This window comes from Bombina bombina, chromosome 4, assembly GCF_027579735.1.
Source record: "Bombina bombina isolate aBomBom1 chromosome 4, aBomBom1.pri, whole genome shotgun sequence".
In the NCBI taxonomy this organism is placed as follows: domain Eukaryota; kingdom Metazoa; phylum Chordata; class Amphibia; order Anura; family Bombinatoridae; genus Bombina; species Bombina bombina.
In genome coordinates, this window is record NC_069502.1 from 239,125,265 (window position 1) to 239,145,171 (window position 19,907).

The following is a 19,907-nucleotide window of genomic DNA, read 5'->3' on the forward strand; positions in this document are numbered from 1 at the left end:
CTCCGCCTGAGGATCCCGGGATCTGGACAGATACCTGGGAAGTTTCTTGTTTAGATGGGACGCCATCAAATCTATTTCTGGAAGTTCCCACATTTGAACGATCTGAAGAAATACCTCTGGGTGAAGAGACCATTCGCCCGGATGCAACGTTTGGCGACTGAGATAATCCGCTTCCCAATTGTCTACACCTGGGATATGAACCGCAGAGATTAGACAGGAGCTGGATTCCGCCCAAACCAAAATTCGAGATACTTCTTTCATAGCCAGAGGACTGTGAGTTCCTCCTTGATGATTGATGTATGCCACAGTTGTGACATTGTCTGTCTGAAAACAAATGAACGATTCTCTCTTCAGAAGAGGCCAAGACTGAAGAGCTCTGAAAATTGCACGGAGTTCCAAAATATTGATCGGTAATCTCACCTCCTGAGATTCCCAAACTCCTTGTGCCGTCAGAGTTCCCCACACAGCTCCCCAACCTGTGAGACTTGCATCTGTTGAAATTACAGTCCAGGTCGGAAGCACAAAAGAAGCCCCCTGAATTAAACGATGGTGATCTGTCCACCACGTTAGAGAGTGTCGAACAATCGGTTTTAAAGATATTAATTGAGATATCTTTGTGTAATCCTTGCACCATTGATTCAGCATACAAAGCTGAAGAGGTCGCATGTGAAAACGAGCAAAGGGGATTGCGTCCGATGCAGCAGTCATAAGACCTAGAATTTCCATGCATAAGGCTACCGAAGGGAATGATTGTGACTGAAGGTTTCGACAAGCTGCCATCAGTTTTAGACGCCTCTTGTCTGTTAAAGACAGAGTCATGGACACTGAATCTATTTGGAAACCCAGAAAGGTTACCCTTGTCTGAGGAATCAATGAACTTTTTGGTAAATTGATCCTCCAACCATGATCTTGAAGAAACAACACAAGTCGATTCGTATGAAATTCTGCTAAATGTAAAGACTGAGCAAGTACCAAGATATCGTCCAAATAAGGAAATACCACAATACCCTGTTCTCTGATTACAGACAGAAGGGCACCGAGAACCTTTGTAAAAATTCTTGGAGCTGTAGCAAGGCCAAACGGCAGAGCCACAAACTGGTAATGCTTGTCCAGAAAAGAGAATCTCAGGAACCGATAATGATCCGGATGAATCGGAATATGCAGATATGCATCCTGTAAATCTATTGTGGACATATAATTCCCTTGCTGAACAAAAGGCAAAATAGTCCTTACAGTTACCATCTTGAACGTTGGTATCCTTACATAACGATTCAATATTTTTAGATCCAGAACTGGTCTGAAGGAATTCTCCTTCTTTGGTACAATGAAGAGATTTGAATAAAACCCCCTCCCCTGTTCCTGAACTGGAACTGGCATAATTACTCCAGTTAACTCTAGATCTGAAACCCAATTCAGAAATGCTTGAGCTTTTATTGGATTTACTGGGACACAGGAAAGAAAAAATCTCTTTGCAGGAGGTCTCATCTTGAAACCAATTCTGTACCCTTCTGAAACAATGTTCTGAATCCAAAGATTGTGAACAGAATTGATCCAAATTTCTTTGAAAAAACGTAACCTGCCCCCTACCAGCTGAGCTGGAATGAGGGCCGCACATTCATGTGGACTTAGAAGCAGGCTTTGCCTTTCTGGCTGGCTTGGATTTATTCCAGATTGGAGATGGTTTCCAAACTGAAACTGCTCCTGAGGATGAAGGATCAGGTTTTTGTTCTTTGTTGAAACGAAAGGAACGAAAACGATTATTAGCTCTGTTTTTACCCTTAGATTTTTTATCCTGTGGTAAAAAAGTTCCTTTCCCACCAGTAACAGTTGAAATAATAGAATCCAACTGAGAACCAAATAATTTGTTACCCTGGAAAGAAATGGAAAGTAGAGTTGATTTAGAAGCCATATCAGCATTCCAAGTCTTAAGCCATAAAGCTCTTCTAGCTAAAATAGCTAGAGACATAAACCTGACATCAACTCTGATAATATCAAAGATGGCATCACAGATAAAATTATTAGCATGCTGAAGAAGAAGAATAATATCATGAGAATCATGATGTGTTACTTGTTGCGCTAAGGTTTCCAACCAAAAAGTTGAAGCTGCAGCAACATCAGCCAAAGATATAGCAGGTCTAAGAAGATTACCTGAACACAGATAAGCTTTTCTTAGAAAGGACTCAATTTTCCTATCTAAAGGATCCTTAAACGAAGTACTATCTGACGTAGGAATAGTAGTACGTTTAGCAAGGGTAGAAATAGCCCCATCAACTTTAGGGATTTTGTCCCAAAATTCTAATCTGTCAGACGGCTATAGGATATAATTGCTTAAAACGTTTAGAGGGAGTAAATGAATTACCCAATTTATCCCATTCTTTGGAAATTACTGCAGAAATAGCATTAGGAACAGGAAAAACTTCTGGAATAACCACAGGAGATTTAAATACCTTATCCAAACGTTTAGAATTAGTATCAAGAGGACCAGAATCCTCTATTTCTAAAGCAATTAGAACTTCTTTAAGTAAAGAACGAATAAATTCCATTTTAAATAAATATGAAGATTTATCAGCATCAACCTCTGAGACAGAATCCTCTGAACCAGAAGAGTTATCAGAATCAGAATGATGATGTTCATTTAAAAATTCATCTGTAGGGAGAGAAGTTTTAAAAGATTTTTTACGTTTACTAGAAGGAGAAATAACAGACATAGCCTTCTTTATGGATTCAGAAACAAAATCTCTTATGTTATCAGGAACATTCTGCACCTTAGATGTTGAAGGAACTGCAACAGGCAATGGTACTTTACTAAAGGAAATATTATCTGCTTTAACAAGTTTGTCATGACAATCAATACAAACAACAGCTGGAGGAATAGCTACCAAAAGTTTACAGCAGATACACTTAAGCTTTGGTAGATCCAGCACTAGACAGCGATTTTCCTGTAGTATCTTCTGACTCAGATGCAACGTGAGACATCTTGCAATATGTAAGAGAAAAAACAACAACATATAAAGCAAAATTGATCAAATTCCTTAAATGACAGTTTCAGGAATGGGAAAAAATGCCAAAAAACAAGCTTCTAGCAACCAGAAGCAATGAAAAATGAGACTTGAATAATGTGGAGAAAAAAGCGACGCCCATATTTTTTAGCGCCAATAAGACGCCCACATTATTTGGCGCCTAAATGCTTTTTGGCGCCAAAATGACGCCACATCCGGAACACCGACATTTTTGGCGCAAAATAACGTAAAAAAATGACGCAACTTCCGGCGACACGTATGACGCCGGAAACGGAAAAGAATTTTTGCGCCAAAAAAGTCAGCGCCAAGAATGACGCAATAAAATGAAGCATTTTCAGCCCCCGCGAGCCTAACAGCCCACAGGGAAAAAAGTCAAATTTTTGAAGGTAAGAAAAAATGATAAAATCAAATGCATAATCCCAAATATGAAACTGACTGTCTGAAAATAAGGAAAGTTGAACATTCTGAGTCAAGGCAAATAAATGTTTGAATACATATATTTAGAACTTTATAAACAAAGTGCCCAACCATAGCGTCACAGAAAATAAGATTTACTTACCCCAGGACACTCATCTACATGTTTGTAGAAAGCCAAACCAGTACTGAAATGAGAATCAGCAGAGGTAATGGTATATATAAGAGTATATCGTCGATCTGAAAAGGGAGGTAAGAGATGAATCTCTACGACCGATAACAGAGAACCTATGAAATAGACCCCGTAGAAGGAGATCACTGCATTCAAATAGGCAATACTCTCCTCACATCCCTCTGACATTCACTGCACGCTGAGAGGAAAACCGGGCTCCAACTTGCTGCGGAGCGCATATCAACGTAGAATCTAGCACAAACTTACTTCACCACCTCCATCGGAGGCAAAGTTTGTAAAACTGAATTGTGGGTGTGGTGAGGGGTGTATTTATAGGCATTTTGAGGTTTGGGAAACTTTGCCCCTCCTGGTAGGAATGTATATCCCATACGTCACTAGCTCATGGACTCTTGCTAATTACATGAAAGAAAAAACCCAGGCAGATTCTTCTTCTAATGCTGCCTGAGAATAAACAGCACACTCCGGTGCCATTTAAAAATAACAAACTTTTGATTGTAGAAATAAACTAAGTTAAAAAACACCACAGATCTCTCACAGCTTCCTTTTTAGTTAGGCTGCAAGAGAATGACTGAGTATGATATGTGAGGGGAGGAGCTATATAGCAGCTCTGCTGGGTAATTCTCTTGCAGTTTCCTGTTAGGAAGAGATATATTCCATAAGTAATGGATGACCCGTGGACTGACTACACTTAACAGGAGAAAACTACAACTAAACACCACATACTCTTAACCATCTCCGTGGAGATGTTGCCTGTGCAACGGCAAAGAGAATGACTGGGGTGGGCGGAGCCTAGGAGGGACTATATGGCCAGCTTTGCTGGGACTCTTTGCCATTTCCTGTTGGGGAAGAGATATTCCCACAAGTAAGGATGACGCCGTGGAACGGACACACCAATGTTGGAGAAATGGACTACTTATCAATTTTTACTTAAAGTTGTTAACTCTCACAAAATTATTAGCAAAATTATCGTTCAATCCTTGTGTCCTAATCTAAAAAATGCTGTGAAAAATCTTTGCATTCTTTGGATGTTATTAGAGCATTAAAATTTTATGTTGATGCTACTAAGGATTTCAGACAGACTTCTAGTCTGTTTGTTTTGTTTTCTGGTCCTAAGAAACTTGTGATTCACACAACTAATTTGGAGGTGGGTCAGCCTCCGCCACAGAGAATTAAAGCTCATTCTATTAGATTAGTTGCCACATCTTTGGCTTTCAAGAATGAGGCTTCAGTTGATCAAATTTGGCCACTTGGTCTTCTTTGCATACCTTTACTAAATTTTACCATTTCTATGTTTTGCCTCGCCAGAAGCAGCTTTTGGTAGAAAGGTACTTCAGGCAGTTGTCTCAGTTTGATAATTGTGCCTATATTTTGAGCTTTTGTCAGCAAAAAAAAAAAAAGCTGTTTTTATTTTATCCCTCCCTTTCTTGTTACTCATGGACGTCCACACCTTGGGTATTATATCCCATACTCAACAGCTTGTGGACTCTTGCCACCTATATGAAAGGAAACATAATTTATGTAGGAACTTACCTGATAAATTCATTTTTTTCATGGTGGCAAGAGTCCACGAGGCCCTACCCATTTGGGGTTAATTTTTTTTTGCTTAAAGCACATCTTTTTTCTTGCTCCTCATAACTGGTTTTTACTCCTTTTAAAAAAAATCACCACTTGGCTATTCATAAAACTGAGATATGTGTGAGGTGAGGGGGGTTAATAGGCTTTTGAGGTTTGGGAAACTTTGCCGCCGCCTCCTCCTGGTAGGAATGTATATCCCATACCTAACAGCTCGTGGACTCTTGTCTCCATGAAATAAATTAATTTATCAGGTAGGTTCTTATATAAATTATGTTTTTAGTAAGTCTGAAAAGGAAAAAACATGTAAAAACCATGACATGTCTGGCTTTATGGTTGTCAACTGACTGTTACTCACAGGTCCCTCTGTATCATGTCTATGAGAAGTCCATCTATCTTCTTCTGACCGCCCAGGTACCACACCATCCCACCAAAGTGTCTTGTTGAACGTAGCAGGTCATATTTGCCATGCATATTAATGTCCTCATAAGTATGGTGATGTACCTGTAACATTTGAATTGAACAGCCTGCTAGTAAATTCAAGTATTGCATGAAACTGGGAAACATAAATATTAAGGGTAATATTTACACGAATAAAATCTGAACAGTCTGGTTCAAACTGATTCACGCAACGATTGAGAAGTTCTTCATGACGATCTTGCCGGAAGAGGACCTAGTGGAAGACAGGAAATTGAGTTTTTTCACAAAATCATATTATAAATTGTGACATTATATATAGCAGCGAAGTACTCCATGCACCATAAATGTGCCAGGTCACCTGCATATTCTCTTCTTGAAAGACATGTGGGGGGACCAGTTTGCGGCCTTCCTGAGGAAAGTACACCTGGATCATACGGTCTCTTTCTTCCCATGTGGCTTTACGCAGAACTCCACTTGGTTCTCTTACCACAATGAACCGTTCCTGAGATAAAGTGATGACAATTTATTTTCAAGTTTTGAAATGTGAATATTTTTATTATGACATTAATCCTATTAGTTATAGAGTTAATGGGTTTGTTTTCCACTAGTGTAGGTTCATGCTTCCTTAACCATTTAACAAAATCTAAAAAACTGTTCTTACTTATACAATTACCATTAAACTGTTATGCAGTCTTCTGTGGATGAAGATTTTAGACATCTGCATTTAGCTTTATGTACGTTATCAATACAGTATTGTGTGCTTATTTTATTATAAAATTCCATTTCAGAAACTACTATAGGTTCCAAAACCCTCCAAAGTGGGGAAAAAAAACAACCAAATTACAAAAATCACTTTTGTTTTATAAAGAACACAATAAACATTGGACATTGCTAAACTAGGTGCTTTTGGCCCCTGCAGCTTTTACAATTGTTCTTTGAAATGAGAAAAACCATTATAGAAATTGTAGTTCATGTTAACTACAATTCCCACCAAGCTGTGTACAACTCAAAGTAAAAGCTTTAAAGTTTACACCAAAGCTGCACCAGGGTGCTGTGAGGTCACCTTACGTCACGTGTCATGTAAGTAAACAACTGCTTTTTTTTGGACTGAGGGCTAACACATTGGAATAATAAATATAATGCATAGCTTTAGATTCCCTAGGAGGTCTTCAGCACAGCAAAGAAAAAAAGTGTTGGATTAATTTTTATACAATAGTCTAAACAAAACTTAATTAAGCTCCAATCACAATACACATCTAGTAGTCTACTGTGGTCCATCTCGTCTGCAAGTATTAGAAAATAATTGTATCCAAAGTAAATGTCAACATAATGCATCAGGGTGATAATATTTTGCACTATTATTGGGAAAGCTATAAACCTCTAATTGGTTACTTGATTTCAAGTATTCCTCCCATTATGCTTGTACCGCTATAAAACTATTTTTAATTCCCCGGTTTCTTTATTTAAGCATATTTTAAATTATGCTTGCCCTATTTATGTAGACTCCCCCCAGCCCCTAGTTACGCAACTTTTTTTTTATTTTTTACTTGAAACAAAAAAGCTGCATGGGATATGCCAACCAGTGTCTGTAGTGCCTAATCATTTGTCTCAATCATACTCCTGAATTACTGTTGCCTCTGGGGAGCACATTCACAGTGTCTCCATCCACAAAGGCGTGAGCTGCTATTCAGAATAATGGTTTGAGCACTATGGCCTGTCATTGGCTGCAGCACCCACAGTCTATTTTGAGAAAAAAAAAAAAAAAAAGGAAAAAAAGGAGGTGGATCTGGGGCTAGCTGAAGACTGCAGAGATAGTGTAAGTTAATATATGCATGAACAAGAGAATTTAAAATGTGAAGCACTAAAGTTAATGGAGTACTCCATTAGATTTAACCTCTTGATTGCCACAGGCCCACATGGATTACCAAGAAATCAAGGGGTTAAATTACTGCTGCATAAAACACTTTAGATTTAAAAGGGACAAATCTAAAGTGTTTTATGCAGCAGTAATTTAACACCTTGATTTCTTGGTTAAGTAATCCATGTGGGCCTGTGGCAATCAATAGGTCAAATCTCTAGTTATACTTCGTTTTAAAAAACAAGATTTATGCTTACCTGATAAATTTCTTTCTTTTGCGATGTACCGAGTCCACGGATTAATCCTAATTTGTGGGATATTGTCCTTCCTGACAGGAAGTAGCAAAGAGAGCACCACAGCAGAGCTGTCTATATAGCTCCCCCCTTAACTCCACCCCCAGTCATTCGACCAAAGGCCAAGGAAGAAAAGGAGAAACTGTAAGGTGCAGAGGTGACTGAAGTTTACATAAAAAAATACTATCTGTCTTGGACAGGGAGGGCCGTGGACTCGGTACATCGCAAAAGAAAGAAATTTATCAGGTAAGCATAAATTTTGTTTTCTTTTGCATGATGTACCGAGTCCACGGATTCATCCTAACTTGTGGGATACCAATACCAAAGCTTTAGGATACGGATGAAGTGAGGGACAAGACAGGAACCTAAAGGGAAGGCACCACTGCTTGCAAAACCTTTCTCCCAAAAATAGCCTCCGAAGAAGCAAAAGTATCAAATTTGTAAAATTTTGAAAAGGTATGAAGCGAAGACCAAGTCGCAGCCTTACAAATCTGTTCAACAGAAGCATAATTTTTAAAAGCCCATATGGAAGCTACCACTCTAGTAGAATGAGCTGTAATCCTTTCAGGAGGCTGCTGTCCAGCAGTCTCATAAGCCAAACATATGATGCTTTTCAGCCAAAAGGAAAGAGAAGTCGCCGTAGCCTTTTGACCCCTACGCTTTCCAGAATAGACAACAAACAAAGAAGATGTTTGACGAAAATCTTTGGTTGCCTGCAAATAAAATTTCAAAGCACGAAACACGTCCAAGTTGTGCAACAGACGTTCCTTCTTACAAGAAGGATTAGGACACAGAGAAGGAACAACAATTTCTTGATTGATATTCCTGTTAGTAACAACCTTAGGTAGGAACCCAGGCTTGGTACGCAATACCACCTTATCAGCATGGAACACCAGATAGTTCAGAAACTCTTCGAGCTGAAGAGATAGCAACTAGGAACAAAACTTTCCAAGATAAAAGCTTAATATCTATGGAATGCATGGGTTCAAACGGAACCCCCTGAAGAACTCTAAGAACTAAATTTAGACTCCATGGCGGAGCAATAGGTTTAAACACAGGCTTAATTCTAACTAAAGCCTGACAAAAATCCAGAACGTCTGGAACATCTGCCAGACGCTTGTGCAACAAAATAGACAGAGCAGATATCTGTCCCTTTAGGGAACTAGCTGATAATCCTTTCTCCAATCCCTCTTGGAGAAAAGACAAAATCCTAGGAATCCTGATTTTACTCCAGGAGAAGCCTTTGGATTCGCACCAAAAAAGATATTTACGCCATATCTTATGATAAATTTTCCTGGTAACAGGCTTTCGAGCCTGAATCAAGGTATTTATGACTCACTCAGAGAAACCCCGCTTTGATAGAATCAAGCGTTCAATATCCATGCAGTCAGTTGCAGAGAAATTAGATTTGGATGCTTGAATGGACCTTGAATCAGAAGGTCCTGTCTCAATGGCAGAGACCATGGCGGAAGGGATGACATGTCCACCAGGTCTGCATACCAAGTCCTGCATGGCCACGCAGGCGCTATCAAAATCACTGACGCTCTCTCCTGTTTGATTCTGGCAATCAGACGTGGAAGGAGAGGGAAAGGTGGAAACACATAAGCCAGGTTGAACGACCAGGGTACTGCTAGAGCATCTATCAGTACAGCCTGAGGATCCCTTGACCTGGAGCCGTAACAAGGAAGTTTGGTGTTCTGACGAGACGCCATCAGATCCAACTCTGGTGTGCCCCATAGCCGCACCAGCTGAGCAAACACCTCCTGATGGAGTTTCGCTGACAGATGGCAAGAGTGAGCCTCTGCCCATTGGATTATCCTTGAGACCTCTATCATCGCTAAGGAACTCTTTGTTCCGCCCTGATGATTGATGTAAGCCACAGTCGTGATGTTGTCCGACTGAAACCTGATGAATCTGGCCGAAGCCAGCTGTGGCCATGCCTGGAGAGCATTGAATATCGCTCTTAATTCCAGAATATTTATGGGTAGGAGAGCCTCCTCCCGAGTCCACAAACCCTGAGCTTTCAGGGAATTCCAGACTGCACCCCAGCCCAGAAGGCTGGCGTATGTCGTCACTATAACCCATTCTAGCCTGCGGAAACACATTCCCTGGGACAGATGATCCTGTAACAACCACCAAGAAGAGAGTCTCTGGTCTCTTGATCCAGATTTATCTGAGGAGATAAATCTGCATAATCCCCATTCCACTGTTTGAGCATGCATAGTTGCAGTGGTCTGGGATGCAAGCGAGCAAACGGAACTATGTCTATTGCCGCTACCATTAGACCGATTACCTCCATACACTGAGAGACTGACGGCCGAGGAATGGAGTGAAGAGCTCGGCAGGTGGACAAAATCTTTGATTTTCTGACCTCCGTCAGAAATATTTTCATGTCCACTGAGTCTATAAGAGTCCCTAGAAATGAAACTCTTGTGAAGGGGGAAAGAGAACTCTTTTTTACGTTCACCTTCCACCCGTGAGATCTTAGAAATGCCAACACTAAGTCCGTGTGAGACTTCGCTAGTTGGAAGGTCGACGCTTGAATTAGAATGTCGTCTAGATAAGGCGCGACTGATATGCCCCGTGGCCTTAGAACCTCCAGAAGGGACCCTAGCACCTTTGTGAAGATTTGCGGCGCCGTGGCCAACCCGAAAGGAAGAGCCACAAACTGATAATGCTTGTCCAGAAAGGCGAACCTGAGGAACTGGTGATGATCTTTGTGGATAGGAATGTGTAGATACGCATCCTTTAAGTCCACGGTTGTCATATATTGACCCTCCTGGATCAATGGTAAGATAGTCCAAATGGTCTCCCATCTTGAAAGATGGAACTCTTAGGAATTGGTTTAGGATCTTGAGATCCAGAATTGGTCTGAAGGTTCCCTCCTTTTTGGGAACTATAAACAGATTGGAGTGGAACCCCTGCCCCTGTTCTGCTTTTGGAACTGGGCAGATCACTCCCATGGTAAAAAGGTCTTCTACACAGCGTAAGAATGCCTCTCTTTTTGTCGGGTTTACAGACAATTGAGACAGATGGAACCTCCCCCCTTGGAGGGGAATCCTTGAAATCTAGAAGGTATCCCTGGGTTACAATTTCTACTGCCCAGGAATCCTGAACGTCTCTTGCCCAGGCCTGAGCAAAGAGAGAGAGTCTGCCCCCCTACTAGATCCGGTCCAGGATCGGGGGCTACCCCTTCATGCTGACTTAGTGGCAGCAGCAGGCTTTTTGGCCTGTTTACCCTTGTTCCAAGCTTGATTAGGACTCCAGGTTGGCTTGGATTGAGCAAAGTTCCCCTCTTGCTTTGCAGCAGGGGAAGAGGTAGAGGGACCACTCTTAATGTTTCGAAAGGAACGAAAATTATTTTGTTTCGTCCTAGTCTTATTTGACTTATCCTGAGGGAGGGTATGACCCTTCCCTCCAGTAATGTCTGAAATGATCTCTTTCAATGCAGGCCCGAATAGGGTCTTACCTTTGAAAGGGATCGACAAAAGCTTAGATTTAGATGACACATCAGCTGACCAGGACTTAAGCCATAATGCTCTACGCACTAAAATGGCAAAACCTGAATTCTTAGCCGCTAATTTAGCAAGATGAAAAGCGGCGTCTGTAATAAAAGAATTAGCCAACTTAAGAGCCTTAATTCTGTCCAAAATATCATCTAGTGGGGTCTCCATCTGAAGAGCCTCTTCTAGAGCCTCAAACCAAAAGGCAGCTGCAGTGGTTACAGGAACAATGCACGCTATAGGTTGAAGAAGAAAACCTTGATGAACAAAAATTTTCTTTAGGAGACCCTCTAATTTTTTATCCATAGGATCAATAAAAGCACAACTGTCTTCAATAGGTATAGTTGTACGCTTAGCCAGGGTAGAAATAGCTCCCTCCACCTTAGGGACCGCCTGCCATGAGTCCTTTACGGTGTCAGAAATGGGAAACATTTTCTTAAAAACAGGAGGGGGAGAGAACGGAATACCTGGTTTATCCCACTCCTTAGTAACAATGTCTGAAATCCTCTTAGGGACCGGAAACACATCAGTGTAAACAAGAACCTCTAAATATTTGTCCATTTTACACAATTTCTCTGGAACTACAATAGGGTCACAATCATCCAGAGTAGCTAAAACCTCCCTGAGCAATAAGCGGAGGTGCTCTAGCTTAAATTTAAGTGCCGTCATATATGAATCTGTCTGAGGGAACGTCTTTCCTGAATCAGAAATCTCTCCCTCAGACATCAAATCCCTCATCCGTACTTCAGAACATTGTGAGGGAATATCGGATACGGCTACTAAAGCGTTAGAAGGCTCAGCATTTGTTCTTAACCCAGAGCTACTGTGCTTCCCTTACAAACCAAGCAGCTTAGATAAAACCTCTGTGAGTGTAGTATTCATAACTGAAGCCATATCTTGCAAGGTGAAAGAATTAGACGCACTAGAAGTACTTGGCGTCGCTTGTGCGGGCGTTACTGGTTGAGACACTTGGGGAGAACTAGATGGCAAAACCTGATTTCCTTCTGTCTGAGAATCATCTAATGCCAAACGTTTATAAGTCAAAATATGCTGTTTGCAATTTATAGACATATCAGTACAAGTGGGACACATTCTAAGAGGGGGTTCCACAATGGCTTCTAAACAAATTGAACAATGAGTTTCCTCAGTGTCAGACATGTTTAACAGACTAGTAATAAAGCAAGCAAGTTTGGAAAACACTTTATTTAATGAAAAAAACACAATTTTGCAAAAACGGTACTGTGCCTTTAAGAGAAAAAAAAAGGCATACACAAACTGCAAAACAGGTTAAAATTGCTTAAATTTTTCTGAAAATTTAACAGTGTACCCACTAAGCTTTAGAAGGATTGCACCACAAGTTAATAAGCAATAAACCCCCAAATGAAAAAAACGGATTGAAAAATGTCTAAAACCGGTTAAACACCCTTATAAGCACCTTGCCACAGCTCTGCTGTGGCCCTACCTGCCCTTAGGAACGATAATATGGGGTTAAAGCTTTGAATAGGCCCTCAGAAGATCATCAGGACCTCAGGAGAAGTTGCTTGATGCTTGTCAGTATAACTAAATGCACAACTGAGGCGCGAAAATAGGCCCCGCCCACCTCACTCAATGTTACTGGGGCCTACTCAAATCTAACAAACCTAGTTTAAAAACAATGTAGGTTATAACAAACCCAAAATAAGCCAAATGACCCCTCAAGCAAACGTCCCATAAATATAAACGTTACTCCCAGAACACACAAATGTTTGTACCAATTTTACATAAACAAACTGAGTGGCCAAATTTTTTTTTAGCCCTTAATGCACGTTAGTAAAACCTCTTTCATACCAGGATTACTGCTTACCCTTCCCCTAATGGGGATACTGTCAGCCTTTCTGAGTTAACACAGTCTCTGCTGAAAAAATTACGGAGCATACCTCATTGCTATATAGCAAGAACCGTTCCTCACACTGAAGTTTTCCTGTACTCCTCAGCACATGTGGGAATAGCAGTGGACCTTAGTTACAAATGCTAAGATCATCATCCTCCAGGCAGAAATCTTCATCTATGTCCTGCCTGAGAGCAAATAGTACAACACCGGTACCATTTAAAAATAACAAACTCTTGATTGAAGATGAAATAAAAACTAACAGTTTAACACCTCTTTTCAAAGAGAATGACTGAGGGGTGAAGTTAAGGGGGGAGCTATATAGACAGCTCTGCTGTGGTGCTCTCTTTGCTACTTCCTGTCAGGAAGGACAATATCCCACAAGTTAGGATGAATCCGTGGACTCGGTACACCATGCAAAAGAAAAATATTTGCCTCCTAGATTTTGAACAAAATGTTCAAGTCGCAAAGTGCTGGATGCATACATCCAGTTACTCACCCGGTGTGGAGTGCTGTAAGTGATGTCGGTGAATACGTATTTGGAGGTCTCTATGTCGGCCAGTATTTCATCCTTGGCTAGAACTTCATCTATTTGCTTGCGCTCACTCAGCACTGGTGGCATTGCCAGGTATTTCTCAGAGGCCTCAGCTGCCTTTTGAAGAGACTGCACAAGCAGAACACAGGTGGGTTAGTGGAAACCTGAAAGCTCACTGATGGATAGAAATAAGGAAAATATATACTACTTACTTGTTGATACTGCTCTTCTGTAAGCAGTTTGTAAGAAGGAGGCTTCAGCTCCTGCTTCAAAGGTATAAAGACCTTGTCCAAATGAAGGCCAGTCATATTTTTCAATAATGTCTGCACATCTTGGTCCATAAATGTAGGAGCCCTTGGCTTAGAGGCATGGTTATCTAAGATTGGAATTCCGATAATGTTATGGAGTACGTTTATATACAAGCCTAAAGAAGGTATTCTTTTCTAGGTAGAGTAACAGTTTAACAGAAAAAATATAGCGGACAATCCCCAGACCAGTGTTTCTCAACTTCTTCCCTCTCTCTCTGCTTCAATAACCCCTGCCTTAACTCATCTCCTGTTTCCCATCCTACCCATCTAGATTGTAAATTCCCATGGGAATAGGGCCCTCAATTCCCCCTGTTTTTGTCTGTAAAATTTTGTCTTATTGGATTGTTTCTCCATTGTACTGTTATCCTTGTACCCATGTGGAATCTGTTGGCGCTTTATAAAGAATAATAATAATAATAATAATAATAATAACCAGCCTCTCACCTCTGGCACATTTCCTGATACATTTAAGCATGTGTCAATCACACCAATCCTAAAAAAAAAAACTCACTTGATCCCTCAACCCTTCTAACTATCGGTCAGTCTCCTTACTTCCCTTTGCATCCAAATTATTGGAACGACTGGTCTAAAACCACCTAACTCAATTTCTCTCAACTAACTCCTTACTTGATCCACTACAATCTGGTTTCCGCCCTAAACACTTAAAGGGGCAGAAAAGTCATAATTAGACATACATTATTTAGACAGAACATACAATTTTAAACAACTTTCCAATTTAGACAAAGGAATGAGGCTCCTAGGGAACAATAATCAATTTTAAACCCACTTGAGGATAAAGCGGTTAGAGTTTCGCCAGCCGCAACCGCAGCGTGTATAACATGGAAAAAGTAAATTATCCAAGAATATGGGTAACCAGGATGCCAAGGCAGAACATACTGCAATGTGCTCTCTCATCGCAGAAAATGTACCTTTCTGCAGATTTTTTTTGTTGCCTGCACTTTTAATTTCCGCCTGCAGGTGTCACTATTCCATTCTCTCTCAATGTAAATATTTACTACATTCCTCTCACTTAAAATTTCCTCCCCCTTCCTGAACTCCAGTGCAGTACAGGGCAACAGCACATTGCAGAAAAGTTTAGTCAGGGCTTAACAAATTTATTCTAGGAGCCAACCAAAATAGTTAGGAACCAGATTTTTTTTTGTTCTTTAATGTGTGTGTATATATGCATGTGTGTGTGTGTGTATATATCGGTGTGTGTGTGTGTGTAGATGTGTATGCATGTATCGGTGTGTGTGTGTAGATGTGTATGCATGTATCGTTGTGTGTGTGTGCGCGTGTATGTATCGGTGTGTGCATGTATGTGTGTGTGTGTGTGTGTGTGTGTGTGTGTATGTAGTGTTGTGCTTAGAAGAACTATTCCCAATTAGACAAGGAAGCATTGGCCATTGTATGGGCTGTTAAGAAGTTCCATAACTATATTTATGGGAGACAATTTACTCTTTTAACTGACCATAAACCACTGCTGACCATCTTTAATCCAAGGAAAGGAATTTCAACCACTACAGCGGCTAGATTGCAAAGGTATGCTCTAACTTTGGGGGCATATCATTACTGCATCAAATACCGGGCCCGTGATTTCCATGGCAATGCTGATGCCATGTCCAGGCTTCCATTAATGAATTCCTTACCAGTTGTTCAAGAAAGCCTTCCAAGTGTGTGTTTTACGGGTATAGTACATGCCAAACAAATTGCAAAGGAGACAGCTTGTGATACTGAATTACAACTTCTGGCAAAGTATTTGAGAGATGGCTGGCCAAGAACTGGCTGTGATGTGCAGCGAGCATACATACTACGAGCGAAAGAACTCACACTCAGAAATGGATGTATTTTATGGGGTGAGAGAGTTCTAGTTCCTAATGGGCTACGGCAAGCTACGTTAAAACTCCTTCATGAAGGACACCCAGGCATTGTCAGAATGAAACAGAAGGCTAGGGGTCATGTTTGGTGGCCGGCCATTGATAAGGACATTGAGAACTATGTTATGGCATGCAAAGGGTGTGTTCAAGCTCAAGGACAGCTTCCACGAGGAGCTGTACAACCATGGGACTGGCCTACTACTCCTTGGGAGAGACTACATTTGGACTTTGCCGGTCCTATTGATGGAATCTCATACTTAATCATAATTGATGCACACTCTAAGTGGCCAGAAGTAATTCCAATGACTACAACTACTGAAGTCATATCAGCATTAGAAAGACTGTTTTCAGTATTTGGGTTGCCAAGAAAACTGGTCACAGACAATGGTCCCCAGTTTGTGTCACAAGACTTCAAGAATTTTTTACATACGAATGGAATTCACCATCATCGGACGGCACCATATCACCCAGCCACCAATGGGCAAGCAGAGAGATTTGTCCAAACCTTTAAAAGGGCACTGAAAGCGCTAAAAGCAGAGAAGCAGGTTAATACTAAAAACATTTTACAATTTTTGCAACAATATAGGGTTACTCAACACCCCACCACGGGAGTTGCCCCAGCTCAACTATTGTTTGGCAGGAAGATCCGTACAAAGCTGGATTTAATCACAACAGATGTAGCAGAAACAGTCTGCATCATGCAAGATAAAATGAGAGTGGGAAAACCTTCACGGACCTATACAGAAGGAGACTTGGTTTGGTATAGGGTGTACCATACAGAGGAAAAATGGGCACCAGGTGTTGTTGCCCAGGTTGAGGGCCCAAAGATGTATGTTATAACCACTCCATCAGGTGTGTGTCGCCGCCATGTGAACCAACTACGACCACGGCTAGAGAGGAGAGAACATGCTGGTGAGCACCATCACATAAAAATGCAATCAGACAATGACTGATATCTGGGGTGGTGTTTGGCATGATCCAAACACAGGCTCCGACTCAACTACAGAAGATGACTCAGAAATACCAGCCTCAGTAGAAGAACCTTGTAATGATGAGTGAGGAAATTCTATCCAGGACCACAATAGTCATGCTCGTACTCCCAGGCAACGAACACCTGTTGTTCGTTGGTCTCCTGAAGTTAATCTCAGAGACACTCGCCGGAGACAACATGCAACATATCAGAGAAACTTTCGTCAACGTAAGAAACAAGAAGCAGCTTTCACGTCCACAATACAAGAGGATGCTGGAGAAGACTGATTTATCTTACGGTTGTTGTTGTGCAGTTAAGTTTATTTAAAAAAAAGAAAAAAAAATAAGTAGGAAAGGAGATGTAGTGTTGTGCTTACTTCCTGGTTTGGTCAAAAGGGCACATTGAGGCTTCCATACAAAGATGATGTCATCAAGTGGGCTGTGCTTAGAATCAGTACAGTTCAGAGAAGCCATCTTGTGACAGTTTGTGATGCAGTTATAAAGTACTAGGATTGAACCTGAGCTCTGACAATTGCGGATACTAATAAATGTAATGTCAGCTACAGATCACTGCAGAGGATACAGCATCAGTCAGTCAGGAAGAGTAAGAACTGTCAGTTACACATTATAAGTTATATTGCAGTTATACAGTTAACAGTTATACAGTTATCAGTTACCCTGGATTACTATAGTGCTGCATAAATAGTGTACAAGACTGCTAATATAAGGAGTGCAGCAGCCATTCATTATAAAGGACTATATATGTGTATCTATCCATATTACTGTGTGAAAATCTACAGGAGCACCTTGCTATGTCATGCAGTAAATAAAGTGCCAGTTTACATTTAGAAGTTGCAAGTGCATCATTCATATAAAGAGTTAATGTTTGCTATGTAAGGACATTACAATGTGCGCGTGTGTGTATATATCTGTGTGTGTGTGTGTGTGTGTCTATATGTATATGTATCTGTGTGTGTATGCATGTGTGTGTGTGTGTGTGTGTGTATGTATGTATCTGTGTGTGTGCGCGTGCGTGTGTATCTGTGTGTGTGTATATATGTATCTGTATCTGTGTGTGTGCGCGCGTGTGTGTGTCTGTATGTATATGTATTTGTGTGTGTGTCTGTATGTATATGTATCTGTGTGTGTATGCATGTATGTATGTATCTGTGTGTGTGTGTGTGTGTGTGTGTGTGTGTGTGTGTATGTATGTATGTATCTGTGTGTGTCTGTATGTATATGTATCTGTGTGTATGTGTGTATGTATGTATATGTATCTCTGTGTGTGTGTGTGTGTGTGTCTGTATGTATCTGTGTGTGTGTGTCTGTATGTATATGTATCTGTGTGTGTGCGCATGTGTATCTGTGTGTGCGCATGTGTATCTGTGTGTGCGCATGTGTATCTGTGTGTGCGCATGTGTATCTGTGTGTGTGTGTATGTATCTGTGTGTGTGTGTGTGTGTGTGTGTATGTGTGTGTGTGTGTATGTATGTATCTGTGTGTGTGTGTGTATGTATGTATGTATCTGTGTGTGTGTCTGTATATGTATCTGTGTGTGTGTGTGCATCTGTGTGTGTGTGTGTGTGTAGGTATCTGTGTGTATGTATCTGTGTGTGTGTGTATGTATATGTATCTGTATCTGTGTGTGTGTGTGTGTGTGTGTGTGCGTGCGTATGTATCTGTGTGTGTGTCTGTATGTATATGTATCTGTGTGTGTGCGTGTGCGTCTATGTGTGTCTGTATGTATATGTATCTGTGTGTGTATGCATGTATGTGTGTGTGTGTGAATGTATGCATCTGTGTGTGTGTGTATGTATGTATGTATGTATGTATGTATCTGTGTGTGTGTGTCTGTATGTATATGTATCTGTGTGTATGCGCGTGTGTATCTGTGTATGTTTGTGTGTATGTATCTGTGTGTGTGTCTGTATGTATATGTATCTGTGTGTGTATGCATGTATCTGTGTGTATGTATGTATCTGTGTGTATATGTGTGTATGTATCTATCTGTGTGCGTGTATGTGTGTGTGTGTGTGTGTGTGTGTGTGTGTGTATGAATGTATTATTTTCTAGATAGAGTAACAGTATAACAGAAAAAACTATAGCAGACAATCCCAAGACCAGTGTTTCTCAACTTCTTCCCTCTCTCTCTCTGCTTCAATAACACCTGCCCTAACTCATCTCCTGTTTCCCATCCTACCCATCTAGATTGTAAATTCCCACGGGAATAGGGCTTTCAATTCCCCCTGTTTTTGTCTGTAAAATTTTGTCTTATTGTATTGTTTCTCCATTGTACTGTTATCCTTGTACCCATGGGCAGCGCTGCGGAATCTGTTGGCGCTTTATAAATAAAGAATAATAATAATAATAATAATAATAATAATAACCAGCCTCTCACCTCTGGCACATTTCCTGATACATTTAAGCATGTGTCAATCACACCAATCCTAAAAAAAAAACCTCACTTAATCCCTCAACCCTTCTAACTATCAGTCAGTCTCCTTACTTCCCTTTGAATCCAAATTATTGGAACGCCTGGTCGAAAACCACCTAACTCAATTTCTCTCAACTAACTTCTTACTTGATCCACTACAATCTGGTTTCCGCCCTAAACACTTAAAGGGGCAGAAAAGTCATAATTAGACATACATTTCCAATTTAGACAAAGGAATGAGGCTCCTAGGGAACAATAATCAATTTTAAACCCACTTGAGGATAAAGCGGTTAGTTTCATAAGCCGCAAAACCACGCCAACCGCAGTGTGTATAACATGGAAAAATTAAATTATCCAAGAATATGGGTAACCAGGATGCCCCAAGGCAGAACATACTGCAATGTGCTCTCTCATCGCAGAATATGTACCTTTCTGCAGATTTTTTTTTTTTGCCTGCACTTTTAATTTCCGCCTGCAGGTGTCACTATTCCATTCTCTCTCTCAATGTAAATATTTACTACGTTCCTCTCACTTAAATTTCCTCCCCCTTCCTGAACTCCAGTGCAGTACAGACTTGGTTTGGTATAGGGTGTACCATACAGAGGAAAAATGGGCACCAGGTGTTGTTGCCCAGGTTGAGGGCC

General features: G+C 40.8%; 1 protein-coding gene across 1 annotated transcript in view; it reads right to left on the minus strand.

Moving 5' to 3' along the window:
* MRPS22 (mitochondrial ribosomal protein S22) overlaps positions 1 to 19,907 on the minus strand; it is a 94,704-nt gene that overhangs the window by 60,141 nt on the left and 14,656 nt on the right. The window contains exons 2-6 of the mRNA XM_053709853.1: positions 13,888 to 14,051; positions 13,640 to 13,804; positions 5,978 to 6,121; positions 5,789 to 5,872; positions 5,558 to 5,703 (exon numbers count right to left, since the gene is read on the minus strand). Coding sequence (XP_053565828.1) covers positions 5,558 to 5,703; positions 5,789 to 5,872; positions 5,978 to 6,121; positions 13,640 to 13,804; positions 13,888 to 14,051 — 703 coding nt within the window. The remainder of the gene's footprint in view (positions 1 to 5,557; positions 5,704 to 5,788; positions 5,873 to 5,977; positions 6,122 to 13,639; positions 13,805 to 13,887; positions 14,052 to 19,907) is intronic.